Here is a 15,676-nt window from a genome sequence, read left to right as displayed (position 1 = left end):
ACTCGCACCGATACCACCTGTTATTTATAATTAGTTGCCCTAGGGCTTCAGGAGAGAGGTATCAGTGTCGATCACAAGTAAATTAAGTTTGGTGTGTCTGTGTTGGCTGTTGAACATTACCAATATACAGGGTTGTGCCCAACCTGATCAATATAGTGATGATGATTTTCTCTTGTGCACAGGGGGCTGGGGCATGAGCACCGACAAGGGTTAATAACACTGATTTTTGTACAGGTACAAAAAAAATGACAAAATGCCTTTAGTGTGTTAAATCTTCAAATATGCTACATGCTATATATCAGGGATTCATGCTTCTTTGTGGTGCATTATACAATGGGGTATAGGTTCAACATATTTGTTGGAAATTTATCATAGATCTACGAATTCTTAATTGGCATATAATTTTGCATCTAGAGGGACTGTACTTGTAAATCATCAAATTGTCTTGTTTGATGTTGATCTTTAACTCAAACAATGATCAAAAGCTGTTTACATTAAAGTCAGATTAAGATCAACATCTTTTGAATAATACTGGTATAATGTAATACCAAACTGATGACTAAACTGTAATAATATGATTATTTTATTTTGCATTCGATTCAACGGGAAAGATAAAAAATAATAATCTGGACTGTTCCATATGTAGAACGAATATTCATACCCTGCCTACACTGCTCTCCGGCAGACCATCTGTCAGAAATTGTCCGTCTGTCGTCCAGATATCGAGCTACGTTATCGCAGCTATTCCATATGGTGGTGAATGTTTTTATCATGGAACCCTGTTTTCTTCTGTTACAGTTGCAGCAGTCCTGACATTGGTATGGCTTGGTTTCATGATCTATCTGTGGCTTCCTCAGATACTGCCAAATACAAGAGACAAAAATTTGATTGAAAAAGGTTTGTATTAATATTGTGTCTGAATCTACACTGTGACAGTCTGATAGTGTAGAGAAAACTGGTGTAGTATAACCAGACTACTGTAGAAGACTAATGAATGAGCTATGGCGATGTTAGGTTCAAGATGGGGCTCTCCGTCACCTTTGCAGGATTATATACAAGAGCTTTTCACTACAATATCTCCCATGAGTGCCGCGGTGGCCGAGTGGTTAAGGTGTCCCGACACTTTAACACTAGCCCTCCACCACTGGGTTGCGAGTTCGAAACCTACGTGGGGCAGTTGCCAGGTGCTGACCGTAGGCCGGTGGTTTTTCTCCGGGTACTCCGGTTTTCCTCCACCTCCAAAACCTGGCACGTCCTTAAATGACCCTGGCTGTTAATAGGACGCTAAAAAAAAACAAACAAACTCTCATGAGTGTCTTAGTATATGTAAATTTTACTCAAATGCTTCAATGGTCTTTTTTATGAGTAAAGTCACAGAAACAAAATTTATACACATAAATATTTGACGGTCCTTCTGTGTGAATTTCTACATATGAACAAGGCTGAAGAAAAGGTTTTGGTGATATTCAGGTTTGGAAATTACAGTGACTCTTTAGAACTTGCAAAATGCCAGTTAAATTGCAGGAAATGCTTGTGAAAATTTTGCCTACTCACAAATTTTTGCTTGTATGTTTTCCCAGACGATCTGCTCATATACAGTGGACCCGCGATAGTCCGGAAAACTCGCAGTCCGGACGGAATAGCACGGGAACGGATTTCTGTAACGTTATTTGTACTCACCAGTCCGGAAATTCGGTTTCCGATTCCGGAAGCCCATTTTGGGAACGGAAAGTACTTTTCATTAGTAAATTTCCCCCGATAATCCGGACGATTTTTTCACCACGAGGAAAGAAAAATGTCGGGCAAGTCACCCGTGTCGACAGCTGTACAGACTATCGCTTGACACTGTGCGTAGTCATAGCGACCGCTGCCAGGTCATAGCCCCGGGTGTTTACCTGTGTTACAATGTAGCTCTGTTTTTATAACGGTACATTGCTTTTCTTTACGATCGACCTAAATGCTTCAGTATTAAAGGGTTTTATAGTGTAGACTGGTCTTGCTTTTATCAACTTGACGTACAATATCTATTATAGTTAATTTACATATTGCTATTTCGTAGTTAGCAATAATTAATTCACTAACATACAGTATGTGATACGATACTTAATCAATCACAAATGCATGTAATAAATTTATTATCGGTAATTAACATCACTAACAATTGTATTGGGTAAACAAGGATATCGGCTTGTAACACCGTTACGTGTAATGACGACTCATTGAAAGATGCATGTTATTAATTACACACATGGTACATTTACCGGGTCTTTCATTTCAGGTTCATAATTTACGTAAAAAAAACGTACATTGTACATAGTGGGTCTTTCATTTCAGGTATTTAACGTATGTAATTTCTACTCGTTTGTGAACCTCTGGGACGTAACCCATGTGTGTTGTTTGTAGGTCACATATGTCCGCTATAAATAAAACAACTTTCACTTCACATGTTCTTTTAAAAACATTGTTTATTTTTTTGTTTCTACAAAATAAAAGAAAACAAGAATCATATCAAGAACATAAGTATATTTATTTTTTAAAAAGACTGACAATAAGACGTGTTTATGAAACGTCATTAAAACGTCCCGTATTGTATAGAGTCAAGGGAGATAACTCTTACACAACAATTTTTTTTGACCTGGTAGACAAAATTCGGTAGTCCGGAAAACTCGTAATCCGGACGGTTTGGGCTGGGAACGAAGGTGTTCGGATTATCGAGGGTCCACTGTACATACATGATACACAAGCATAAATAGTGAAAATATGAGTGGAAAATATGTACCAACATTAGAAATTATCATAAAATGAATGAAATCTTTCTGATAAGTGATGTGATTCCTGTATTTTCTCTACTTTGTATTAAAATTGATGAAAACACTGCTTTTAAGTTTGCTAGCTCAAAATTTCATTTTGCTATTGGAAATTTTAGGTTTTCGCAATGAATTGCTAGTGATGAAAAAAGTTAATTTCGATCCCTGATATTAAATGTAAGAAATTATCCTACAAAAACTACAAAACAAAGAAGATGTATCTGTAACAAACAGTTTATTTTTCCAGGTATTTTCAGACAAGAGGCTATAGAACAGAAAAAGAACGTGAACTTATCTGATGCTGTCCATGTTTGCATTATGTCTGATTCTAATACAATTGGTGGCATGATGGCTTTAGTCAACAGCATTCGACTCAACACCAAACACAACATCATGTTTCATCTCTTTGTCGCCAGAAAATGTATTGACCAAGCCAGGTAAATATAGTAACAGTAGTATTTTCCCCAAGAAATAGCATTAACAAACTTTGATTTTCAAAATCCAAGATGGCTGCCTGGCAGCCATTTTGTTTTCATGAACTGACTCAAAATCAAATTGTCACAACTACGGACTAAGAGGAACCTACTAGTGAAGTTTGAGAAAATTCTCCAAGTACTTTACAAGAAATAATGGTAACAAATAACTATTGTCAAAATCAAAGATGGTCGCATGTTCATTGGAATTAAAAAAAGAATCAACTGTCCAAAGATCAAGGTCACTGGGTCAAATGTGAATGACATTTTGTTGAAAAGGTCAAGGAAAAAATGGATCTCTGAATTTGACCCTGGTTCTTAGTGGGAGTTGTATTTAGGATTAAAATGAAACAAATCAAATCAAACAAAAGAGTTTTATACAGGTATTTCCATTTCTGTTTGCTCAACTGATATGAAGGCGGAGATGTATGATGTATATTTTGCTCCCTTAACACATGATAGGTCCTTGATAACCTCTCCTTAGTTTTCTAGCTTTATTTTGAGTTTGATTCAGAAAACAAAATGGCTGATGTTAAAGTTTTCTATTAAGATTTCTAATTCACACAAAGTTCTTCTTAGATATATCTCTTAGATTTTATTTTTAGGTTCCTTTAATTTTTGTCTCGATCTTCTTATGTAGGTTTCCCTTGGTCCCTAGTTGTGCCCATTTGATTTTGAGTCTGATCATAATCCAGAAAGCAATATTGTTCACAGTTGAACTTTAGCATTGTTATTTTTATTTCACAGAAAATTCTTCTCTAAGATGTCAATAATCCACTTTGATCTCATGTTGTACATGACACACATGTTTAAGATATTTCAACATGATGCACTAATATGTGTAAAATATGCAGTTTACATACTAGTAAACAACAAAAAGAGAAATTATTTTTTATGTTAACATTCTGACAGTACAGATATGTATTTTAATTTACACTTAAAAAAAAAAGTAATTGTCATTCTTTGAACATTATACACACTGTCAGAACAGCCCAGCATTTGAAGGAATTGCAAAACGGCTGATTCCAACTTGGCGGGAAAAGTTGTCAACTACAGAAACAATACAGAATATATTTCCACAATAATAGCATTATCCTTTGTTCCGTTTCCGTGAGAAATTTCAATAAACTTACAATGTTACATCTTCATTAGTTTTCATATTGTTTTGATTTACTTCATATATATATGACAATGTGTGTTTATAAAGAAATAAATTCAAAAATTAGAAAAATTAGAAAAAAGTGTGTGTATGCTAAATTGGGGCCTAGATCTGTCAATAATGTATTTGTATGCACCAGTTTAGCTAGCGTAATTGTCAAATAAGCTGGCAAGGCTATATAGACACTGGAAATGTAAATATTTGATCATAGCACCTATAACTAGAGAAATATGTTACTTAATTTTACAGACTTTGGGTAGAAACGTCAAAGTTGCTTCAAATACATTATGAACTGCGTATATTCCCAGAAGAATTGGTGAAGGGTAAAATAAAGGTCAGAGGAGGTCGTCCAGAGCTCGCCAGTCCTGTAAGTGTTTTTATTTTCCTCCTGATTTTAGTGAAAATTGCCCGTGATGTAGTATTAGAGCTGTGTATCCCAAGGTTGGTACATGCAGCAATACGATTTGTATCACGATATATGAGAAACTGATAACCTATCACTCCAACAGGCACCTTTATAAGCTGCTGGAACGTGTCGTTTACTACAAAAGGAAGGCTGCCGTTAGTCAAGGGAGATAACTACAAATTTTCAGGTATCATGATACAAATAAAGGATAGACGATGCGTCGATGCACCACTCTGAGATCCAATACATCAATGCATCCATGAATTGTTAAACCACTTTGTAGTATGATACAACCTGTATAGCATATACCTATCTTGAGCATCCATCTGGACTAACAACAGCGACGAATAGAAGTTGAAGCAGATATAACTTGTTTTGCAATTGTAAGATAAATTTAGTCATAGGATGTGCGATAGTTACCTGGAAATTATATAAACTGTATCCTGTTTCAAGGGAAACAACTCTCAAGGTGAATTGATTTTAAAATACCTTTACATTGTTTTAATTTAACTGCCATAATCTTAATTCAAGAGATATATTTGGACTGATGATTGTTTTCCGCCAACTCATCATTAACGATAATTTTCAACTTTTCTCGTAAAAAATGTTCTAGTCTTCGTATGTGTTTTATGACCCATTATGTATAGATACAGAACATTGTATGTAAATCAATTTAAACGGGCGATGTTTTTGTGGGGAAATGTTGTATATCCTATACATAATGTCAGTGTTTTAATCTTGAGAGATGTTATTATTCTGTCAGTGTTGAATTTATTTTAGCTAATTCATATTTTAGTGCTTTAATATAAATTTAAACTACCAGGCAGTAAGCACAGTGATGAATTAGTACACCCAGAGTACTTGATGTAGAAAAAAAATATGCAAAAGTTACTAAAATAAGATTTCCACTGAAATAAGATGACCGCTAAAGATAAGATTACCACTTATATAATACTACCGCTTAAATTAGATTACCTCTAAAAAATGAAATTAAGATTAACACTAAAAATGAAATTAACACTAATAATAAGATTACCATTAGAATAAGATTATCGCTAAAATAAGATAACCACTAAAAATAAGATTACCAAGAAAATAAGATTACCACAAAGATGAAATTACCACTAAAAATAAGATTAGTGCTATAAGGGAATAGACTGCAACAAAATTCAGAATGTTGCTAAGATAACCACTAAAATAAGATTATCGCTAATATAAGATTACCAATAAAATATGTAGGATTACAGTATTTCTACTTTTGTATTCGTTTTCTGGTTCCAGTTAAACTTTAGTATTTCTTTTTATATTAATATTGTTAAGCACTACTTTGTTTTTATATGTGTATCCTTTTTCTGTTTCCAGTTAAACTTTGGGAGGTATTACTTGCCACAGTTATTACCAAAAATCCACGGCAGGGTTCTCTATATCGATGATGATAGCATTGTTCAAGGTAAGTTACTGATTTCTGATCTCACCTGTTTTAAGGTAAATTACTGATTTCTGTTCTCACCTGTTTAAGGTAAGTTACTGATTTCTGATCTCACATGTTCAAGTTGAGTTGCTGATATCTGTTCTCACCTGTTTTAAGGTGAGTTACTGATTTCTGTTCTCACCTGTTTAAGGTAAGTTACTGATTTCTGTTCTCACCTGTTTAAGGTAAGTTACTGATTTCTGTTTTCACCTGTTTAAGGTGAGTCACTGGTTTCGGTTCTCACCTGTTCAAGGTGAGTCACTGGTTTCTGTTCTCACCTGTTTAAGGTGAGTCACTGATTTCGGTTCTCACCTGTTCAAGGTGAGTCACTGGTTTCTGTTTTCACCTGTTCAAGGTGATTTACTGATTTCGGTTCTCACCTGTTCAAGGTGAGTCACTGGTTTCTGTTCACACCTGTTCAACGCATGTGGGTTAATGCTGTGTCCTGTTTTGTTGCTCATTAGTGTATTCATGTAAAATATACATTGTTGTACATTGTTGCAACTTGTACATTCCAATGACGTCACATTGTTTACAGATCCCGCGTTGTGTCTGCACTGCCTGACACGAAGGCTTCATTCTGTGTTTTTTAGTGTTTTTGTTAGTTTTCTGATAATTTAATTGATCAGGTATGATTAAGCAACCCCAATCAATATGAGGTGTGAACGTAATTTTAAGTTTAAACCGCATGTTGCGAAAAATACTTCAACTTTCACTTTCTCAGTGCATTCGTGATCGCAGCTTCGATCGGCTGTCATGGCAACGACGAGGACGGTGGTTTCATCACAGTGACGAATTTACAAACTTGCATGTGTACAGCCGAAAACTTCTAACTATACCTTATGTCTTTGGAAATCATCTGTAAATAATTAATTGAATTAGTTACGATCCATTGCATTCGTTTATTAACGTTTGTTCGTTTCTATATGCCGAATTCGATACTTAAAACACTGAAGAGTTCCAATATTGGAGAATGAACATTAACACTTGCTCTATGAATCGTCCTAGAGCACCCGACTACCCTAAATTAATACTTATGAAACAGGTAAGAGCGTGAAGGTAATTGTATGAGAACAACGAAAAGTGCTGTACATTCTTAAGAAAATGACAAACATCGTCAAAATTACTTAAAAAGTGGTCAATTAATCGGCACTTCTTCAATTAACACCAGTTTATAACGCCGTTATGTAACCATACTTGAATAAATAGAAGAATGTACAGCACTTTTTCTCGGTTTCTTAGCACGATGAATAAGTGTATCATATTTGTTTGTACGACAAAATACGTTGGTCGGGTGCTCTGGCCATTTTTACCGACCAAGTGTTAATGTAGTCCTTCGTGCCGGTCACGTGACCACGCGAGAACACGAGGAACGACGAAAACATCCCGATAAAGACGTTGGACACCTAACATTAAAATCCGATCAAGAAAACAAACAGAACTAACCGGGAAATCATTAAATATTGAATTTATGTTAAAACATGACGTTTTTTGTTCTTTTTAATTATAAATGCAACATTAACCCACATGCGAAGGTGAGTCACTGGTTTCTGTTCTCACCTGTTCAAGGTAAGTTACTGATTTCTGTTCTCACATGTTTAAGGTGATTTACTGATTTTGGTTCTCACCTGTTTAAGGTGAGTCACTGGTTTCTGTTCTCACCTGTTCAAGGTGAGTCACTGGTTTCTGTTCTCACCTGTTCAAGGTGATTTACTGATTTCTGTTCTCACCTGTTCAAGGTGAGTCATTGGTTTCTGTTTTATTTTGTGATGTGTTGAGGTTTTTTATACAGGAATGCAAGATATAGAAAGTCAAATGTATGCAAATGTTTAAGTAGGCAATGAAGAAATGTCTTGCAGAAGTGTAAATAAAAAATGGAATTTATCGCAATGGGTATGTTCATTTGCCATTTCTTTACAATAATACCATTTCATTGTTTTGTCTGATATATAGACGATGTTTATGAATTATACAACATGAAAATGAAGGAAGGACATGCCGCAGCATTCTCTAAAGATTGTGCTGGGCCAGCCAAGAGACTTTCTCTCATGAAAGTAAGTTTTTATCCATCAGTAAACCTCTGTGATCCACTCACCACCTATCTCAGAGTTGTTAATGAAGGCATATCTCTTAGTCATATCTTTGACTCATTGATGAAATTGTATCTCTGTGTAAATGATGAAATCAAATCTTTGACTCATTGATGAAATTGTACAATTTGTATCTTCAAGTCATTGATGAAATTGTATCTTTGACTCATTGATGAAATTGTATCTCTGAGTCATTGATGAAATCGTATCTTTGACTCATTGATGAAATTGTATCTCTGAAAATGATGAAATCAAATCTTTGACTCTTTGATGAAACTGTATCTGAGTCATTGATGAAATCGTCTCTCTGAGTCATTGATGAAATCAAATCTCTGAGTGATTGATGAAATTGTATCTCTGTGAAAATGATGAAAATCGAATCTTTGACTCATTGATGAAATTGTATCTCCAAATCATTGATGCAATCGTATCTCTGAGTCATTGATGAAATTGTATCTGAGTCATTGATGAAATCGTATCTCCAAATCATTGATGAAATTGTATCTCTGTGAAAATGGTGAAATCGTATCTTTGACTCATTGATGAAATTGTATCTCTTGAGTAATTAATGAAATCGTCTCTCTGAGTCATTGATGGAATCATATCTCTGAGTCATTGATGAAATTGTATCTCTGTGTAAATGATGAAATCAAATCTTTGACTTGTTGATGAAATTGTATCTCCAAATCATTGATGCAATCGTATCTCTGAGTCATTGATGAAATTGTATCTCTGAGTAAATGATGAAATTGTATCTCTGAGTCATTGAAAATTTTACCTCTTAGTCATTTTGATAAAGTCATGTCATCTCCTTATTATTAAAAAGAAATTGGTACTGTATATTAGTCATTCCCTTAGCTAAAATTGACAAAAACAATATTTTGATATGATTGTTAATGAAAAATAATTCATGCTATAAAACATCGTATTTCTTTTTCAGAACAATTATGCAGATTATCTTGATTTCAAAAATAGCCACATACAGAAGCTGGATCTCAAACCAACAGAATGTGCATTTAACACTGGTGTGTTTGTGGCAGAGTTGGACCTATGGAGAAAATATAATATCACAAAACAGCTGGAGTACTGGCTAACATTAAATACAAAGTAAGTATCATCCGTAGTTAACAGTTAGTATCTCCCGTAGTAACAGTAAGTATCTCCCGTAGTGAAAAGTAAGTATCTCCCGTAGTAACAGTAAGTATCTCCCGTAGTAACAGTAAGTATCTCCCGTAGTAACAGTTAGTATCTCCCGTAGTGAACAGTAAGTATCTCCCGTAGTAACAGTAAGTATCTCCCGTAGTGAAGAGTAAGTATCTCCCGTAGTAACAGTAAGTATCTCCCGTAGTAACAGTAAGTATCTCCCGTAGTAACAGTAAGTATCTCCCGTAGTAACAGTTAGTATCTCCCGTAGTAACAGTAAGTATCTCCCGTGGTGAACAGTAAGTATCTCCCGTGGTGAACAGTAAATATCTCCCGTAGTGAACAGTAAGTATCTCCCGTGGTGAACAGTAAATATCTCCCGTAGTGAACAGTAAGTATCTCCCGTGGTGAACAGTAAATATCTCCCGTAGTGAACAGTAAGTATCTCCCGTGGTGAACAGTAAGTATCTCCCGTAGTAACAGTAAGTATCTCCCGTAGTGAACAGTAAGTATCTCCCGTAGTAACAGTAAGTATCTCCCGTAGTGAACAGTAAGTATCTCCCGTAGTGAACAGTAAGTATCTCCCGTAGTAACAGTAAGTATCTCCTGTAGTAACAGTAAGTATCTCCCGTAGTAACAGTAAGTATCTCCCGTAGTAACAGTAAGTATCTCCCGTAGTGAACAGTAAGTATCTCCCGTAGTGAACAGTAAGTATCTCCCGTAGTGAACAGTAAGTATCTCCCGTAGTGAACAGTAAGTATCTCCCGTAGTAACAGTAAGTATCTCCCGTAGTGAACAGTAAGTATCTCCCGTGGTGAACAGTAAGTATCTCCCGTAGTGAACAGTAAGTATCTCCCGTAGTGAACAGTAAGTATCTCCCGTGGTGAACAGTAAGTATCTCCCGTAGTGAACAGTAAGTATCTCCCGTAGTGAACAGTAAGTATCACGGTAACGGTAAGAAAATTCTGGTTTAATATGCATTTCATGATAAAATATTTGCTGCTGGAAAATCTAAAAGCAGATCTCATTTAAGCTAAAAAATTAAAATCCCACATTTAGAAACAAGACTGCGTGTCAGCTCTGTTGATTCACAACCTTATCCCCTGATTTTATTAGAGTGAGCGATAGCGGCCCAATGAGCCTTTTTGTTGGTAGAGTGTCTGAATAAAGTACAAAGATACCAGGTTTGAACTCCTTTGCATTTCCCTGTTAAACATAAACAAACGGTACCCAAACTCACTCACCAATGCAAACACATTTAAAATGACAGATATCCTACCAATCAGCATACAGTTTACATCTTCCAATGGAACTGACCCTACAGAAACCCCAAGAGAAATGTAACACCCAAATATGTTATGTACATTTTGTAGGTAACCATTCACAATCAATCCTTTTGCTAACATTTACTTATTAATTCTAAAAAAATGTGGTCATATTATCATGATAGTTCTTCAATCACACTTTTCACCACAAAAAATGCTGGAACTGGTATCTCCTTTATAAAATTGTCAGTCCTGGCAGTTATTTAGGAGACCAGACGAGATCACGCAGAGTTATCTCCCCTAATGAGAGTGGGGGGAAATAAGTATAAAATATTTGGACTCATGGATAAGGTGTTATTTTTCAGCACTGCAAAAAAAAAAGCAGATATTTTGAATATGTTGAGCTTAATGCCATCAATGGAAGACAATTCATCAATAAAATTAAACAAAGTTAAATTTTTGTTTCAGAGAGGAAGTGTATGGAAATGAACGAGGAGGTGGGGCTTCACAACCACCGATGATGATCGTGTTTTATGACAAATACACAGAGATTGATCCTAACTGGCATGTCCGCTACCTAGGTTTGTATAGACTGCCCCAACCACTTTGTCTCTTTGTAGTGTATCTGTAATTTTTAAAGGCCCTCACACCATGTATATGTCTAATGTGTAAAGACCCCCACACCATGTATATGTCTGTAATGTTTAAAGGTCCCCACACCAGGTATATATCTGTAATGTTTAAAGGTCCCCACACCATGGATATATCTGTAATGTTTAAAGGTCCCCACACCATGTATATATCTGTAATGTTTAAAGGTCCCCACACCATGTATATATCTGTAATGTTTAAAGGTCCCCACTCCATGTATATGTCTGTAATGTTTAAAGGTCCCCACACCATGTATATATCTGTAATGTGTCTAATGGTTAAAGGTCCTCGCACCATGTATATATCTGTAATGTTTAAAGGTCCCCACACCATGGATATATCTGTAATGTTTAAAGGTCCCCACACCATGTATATATCTGTAATGTTTAAAGGTCCCCACACCATGTATATATCTGTAATGTTTAAAGGTCCCCACACCATGGATATATCTGTAATGTTTAAAGGTCCCCACACCATGTATATATCTGTAATGTTTAAAGGTCCCCACACCATGGATATATCTGTAATGTTTAAAGGTCCCCACACCATGTATATATCTGTAATGTTTAAAGGTCCCCACACCATGGATATATCTGTAATGATTAAAGGTCCCCACACCATGTATGTATCTGTAATGTGTCTAATGGTTAAAGGTCCTCGCACCATGTATATATCTGTAATGTTTAAAGGTCCCCACACCATGTATATATCTGTAATGTTTAAAGGTCCCCACACCATGGATATATCTGTAATGATTAAAGGTCCCCACACCATGTATGTATCTGTAATGTGTCTAATGGTTAAAGGTCCTCGCACCATGTATATATCTGTAATGTTTAAAGGTCCCCACACCATGTATATATCTGTAATGTTTAAAGGTCCCCACACCATGTATATATCTGTAATGTTTAAAGGTCCCCACACCAGGTATATATCTGTAATGTTTAAAGGTCCCCACACCATGTATATATCTGTAATGTTTAAAGGTCCCAACACCATGTATATATCTGTAATGTTTAAAGGTCCCCACACCAGGTATATATCTGTAATGTTTAAAGGTCCCCACACCATGTATATATCTGTAATGTTTAAAGGTCCCCACACCATGTATATATCTGTAATGTTTAAAGGTCCCCACACCATGTATATATCTGTAATGTTTAACGGTCCCCACACCATGTATATGTCTGTAATGTTTAAAGGTCCCCACACCATGTATATATCTGTAATATTTAAAGGTCCCCACACCATGTATATATCTGTAATGTTTAAAGGTCCCCACACCATGTATATATCTGTAATGTGTCTAATGGTTAAAGGTCCTCGCACCATGTATATATCTGTAATATTTAAAGGTCCCCCCACCATGTATATATCTGTAATGTTTAAAGGTCCTCGCACCATGTATATATCTGTAATGTTTAAAGGTCCCCACACCAGGTATATGTCTGTAATGTTTAAAGGTCCCCACACCAGGTATATATCTGTAATGTTTAAAGGTCCCCACACCATGGATATATCTGTAATGTTTAAAGGTCCCCACACCATGTATATATCTGTAATGTTTAAAGGTCCCCACACCATGTATATATCTGTAATGTTTAAAGGTCCCCACTCCATGTATATGTCTGTAATGTTTAAAGGTCCCCACACCATGTATATATCTGTAATGTGTCTAATGGTTAAAGGTCCTCGCACCATGTATATATCTGTAATGTTTAAAGGTCCCCACACCATGGATATATCTGTAATGTTTAAAGGTCCCCACACCATGTATATATCTGTAATGTTTAAAGGTCCCCACACCATGGATATATCTGTAATGTTTAAAGGTCCCCACACCATGTATATATCTGTAATGTTTAAAGGTCCCCACACCATGTATATATCTGTAATGTTTAAAGGTCCCCACACCATGTATATATCTGTAATGTGTCAAATGGTTAAAGGTCCTCGCACCATGTATATATCTGTAATGTTTAAAGGTCCCCACACCATGTATATATCTGTAATGTTTAAAGGTCCCCACACCATGTATATATCTGTAATGTTTAAAGGTCCCCACACCATGTATATATCTGTAATGTTTAAAGGTCCCCACACCATGTATATATCTGTAATGTTTAACGGTCCCCACGCCATGTATATGTCTGTAATGTTTAAAGGTCCCCACACCATGTATATATCTGTAATATTTAAAGGTCCCCACACCATGTATATATCTGTTATGTTTAAAGGTCCCCACACCATGTATATATCTGTAATGTTTAAAGGTCCTCGCACCATGTATATATCTGTAATGTTTAAAGGTCCCCACACCATGTATATATCTGTAATGTTTAAAGTTCCTCGCACCATGTATATATCTGTAATGTGTCTAATGGTTAAAGGTCCTCGCACCATGTATATATCTGTAATATTTAAAGGTCCCCCCACCATGTATATATCTGTAATGTTTAAAGGTCCCCACACCATGTATATATCTGTAATGTTTAAAGGTCCTCGCACCATGTATATATCTGTAATGTTTAAAGGTCCCCACACCATGTATATGTCTGTAATGTGTCTGTAATGTTTAAATGTCCTCACACCATGAATATGCAGACCTGCCAACTACTACTATTTTATAGTAATCTTTACTATTTTGTGGTGGTCGTTACTCTTTTTTCTCTCGAAATAGTAGCAAATTACTCTTTTTGATGCAATAGATTTGGCAAGAATTGTTAAGAATTACTCTTTTTTTGCTCAAAAATGGGCCAAATTACTATTTTTGAATTTGAAAGGTTGGCAGGTCTGAATATGTCTGTAATGTTTAAAGGTCCCCACACCATGTATATATCTGTAATGTGTCTAATGTTTAAAGGTCCTCGCACCATGTATATATCTGTAATGTTTAAAGGTCCCCACACCATGTATATATCTGTAATGTGTCTAATGTTTAAAGGTCCTCGCACCATGTATATATCTGTAATGTTTAAAGGTCCCCACACCCTGTATATATCTGTAATGTTTAAAGGTCCTCGCACCATGTATATATCTTTAATGTTTAAATGTTCTCACTCCATGTATATATTTATAGGATGGACAACAAGGACAAGCTACAGTAAGAGTTTCTTAAGTTATGCCCACCTTCTCCACTGGAACGGTCGCTTCAAACCTTGGGGACGTGTATCTTCTCATTCTGACATTTGGGACAAGTACTATGTCCCAGACCCATCTGGGAAATTCCACCCAGTCCGTAAAAATTAATCCAGCTATTTCTTCCTACTGTTCCATTTCAAGGACACCTGAGACAAAATACTTTCAAGGTCAAAGAGGTCAAATGTGTTAAAATATTTAAACAACTTCTCAATAACCAGGAGTCTAAGGGTCATGATATTTGGACGATGGCAGGCTTTGATAACAGACTGTTTGTTCAATTGAAGACCTTGACCTAACTTCAAGGTCACACTAGTCATGTGAGCTAAATTCTTCGTTTAGAAAGAAACTAAACATCAACTATCAGTATGTATTTCAGAATTCCATTGAAGCAAATTAAAATGTAATGAAGGTCAGATTTTCCCCAATAAGTGAAAGTTACTGTCATGCCATATGTAGATAGGTAAAGCATATTCTCACATACTTTACAGGATGATCAAGTTGTTGCTAAGGGTGAAATTGATTTCACACTAGCGAGACGTCATAATTTAATTTTTGTAGCATAACCACATCACAGATGTATAATGCATATCACAGATGTATAATGTCATCAATTTCAATGCACATTTTCATGACGTTGCAATGAACAAGATTTGCAACATCTTACGATTTATTACTTTATCAAGTACAGTATGTGAGAAAAGTAATCAAACATGGGTCTGTACCATAAGCCTCGGCTTGCCAGCCAAATTCTTACACGGGAGTTGAAATATCCCTGTACACGGTACAGGCCCATATAAGATTCTATTATTCTTTAAAAACATATAACTGAAAACAAAGTGTCATCGGTGAGAGTTTTACATATATTTTGTGAATATTGAGAATTTTTAATAGATCTTGCCATTTGTACTATGGATGGGTTTTTCTTAAACAGTTTTACTTTTTTTTTTTTTTTTTAAAGTACATTTATGTAGCGGGACGTTGTATTTCAGATATAAGTTGTACATGTATGTAGAATGTATTTAAGGATTAACATAAATTATTTTTTCTGTTATACAGTCATAACAGAAAAA

At 35.6% G+C, this 15,676-nt stretch overlaps 1 protein-coding gene across 2 annotated transcripts in view; it reads left to right on the top strand.

The window, feature by feature from the left end:
- The window catches only part of LOC117344899 (glycosyltransferase 8 domain-containing protein 2-like), a 16,801-nt gene extending 1,125 nt beyond the window's left edge, over nt 1-15,676 (top strand). For both annotated transcript variants that reach the window (XM_033907772.1, XM_033907773.1), the window contains exons 2-9: nt 799-897; nt 3,055-3,244; nt 4,689-4,806; nt 6,208-6,295; nt 8,270-8,370; nt 9,347-9,513; nt 11,283-11,395; nt 14,545-15,676. In XM_033907772.1, coding sequence (XP_033763663.1) covers nt 799-897; nt 3,055-3,244; nt 4,689-4,806; nt 6,208-6,295; nt 8,270-8,370; nt 9,347-9,513; nt 11,283-11,395; nt 14,545-14,714 — 1,046 coding nt within the window. In that variant the 3' untranslated portion in view covers nt 14,715-15,676. The remainder of the gene's footprint in view (nt 1-798; nt 898-3,054; nt 3,245-4,688; nt 4,807-6,207; nt 6,296-8,269; nt 8,371-9,346; nt 9,514-11,282; nt 11,396-14,544) is intronic.

This window comes from Pecten maximus, chromosome 16 (genome assembly GCF_902652985.1).
Source record: "Pecten maximus chromosome 16, xPecMax1.1, whole genome shotgun sequence".
NCBI classification, from domain to species: Eukaryota; Metazoa; Mollusca; class Bivalvia; order Pectinida; family Pectinidae; genus Pecten; species Pecten maximus.
This window is presented reverse-complemented; position numbering and strand designations above follow the sequence as displayed.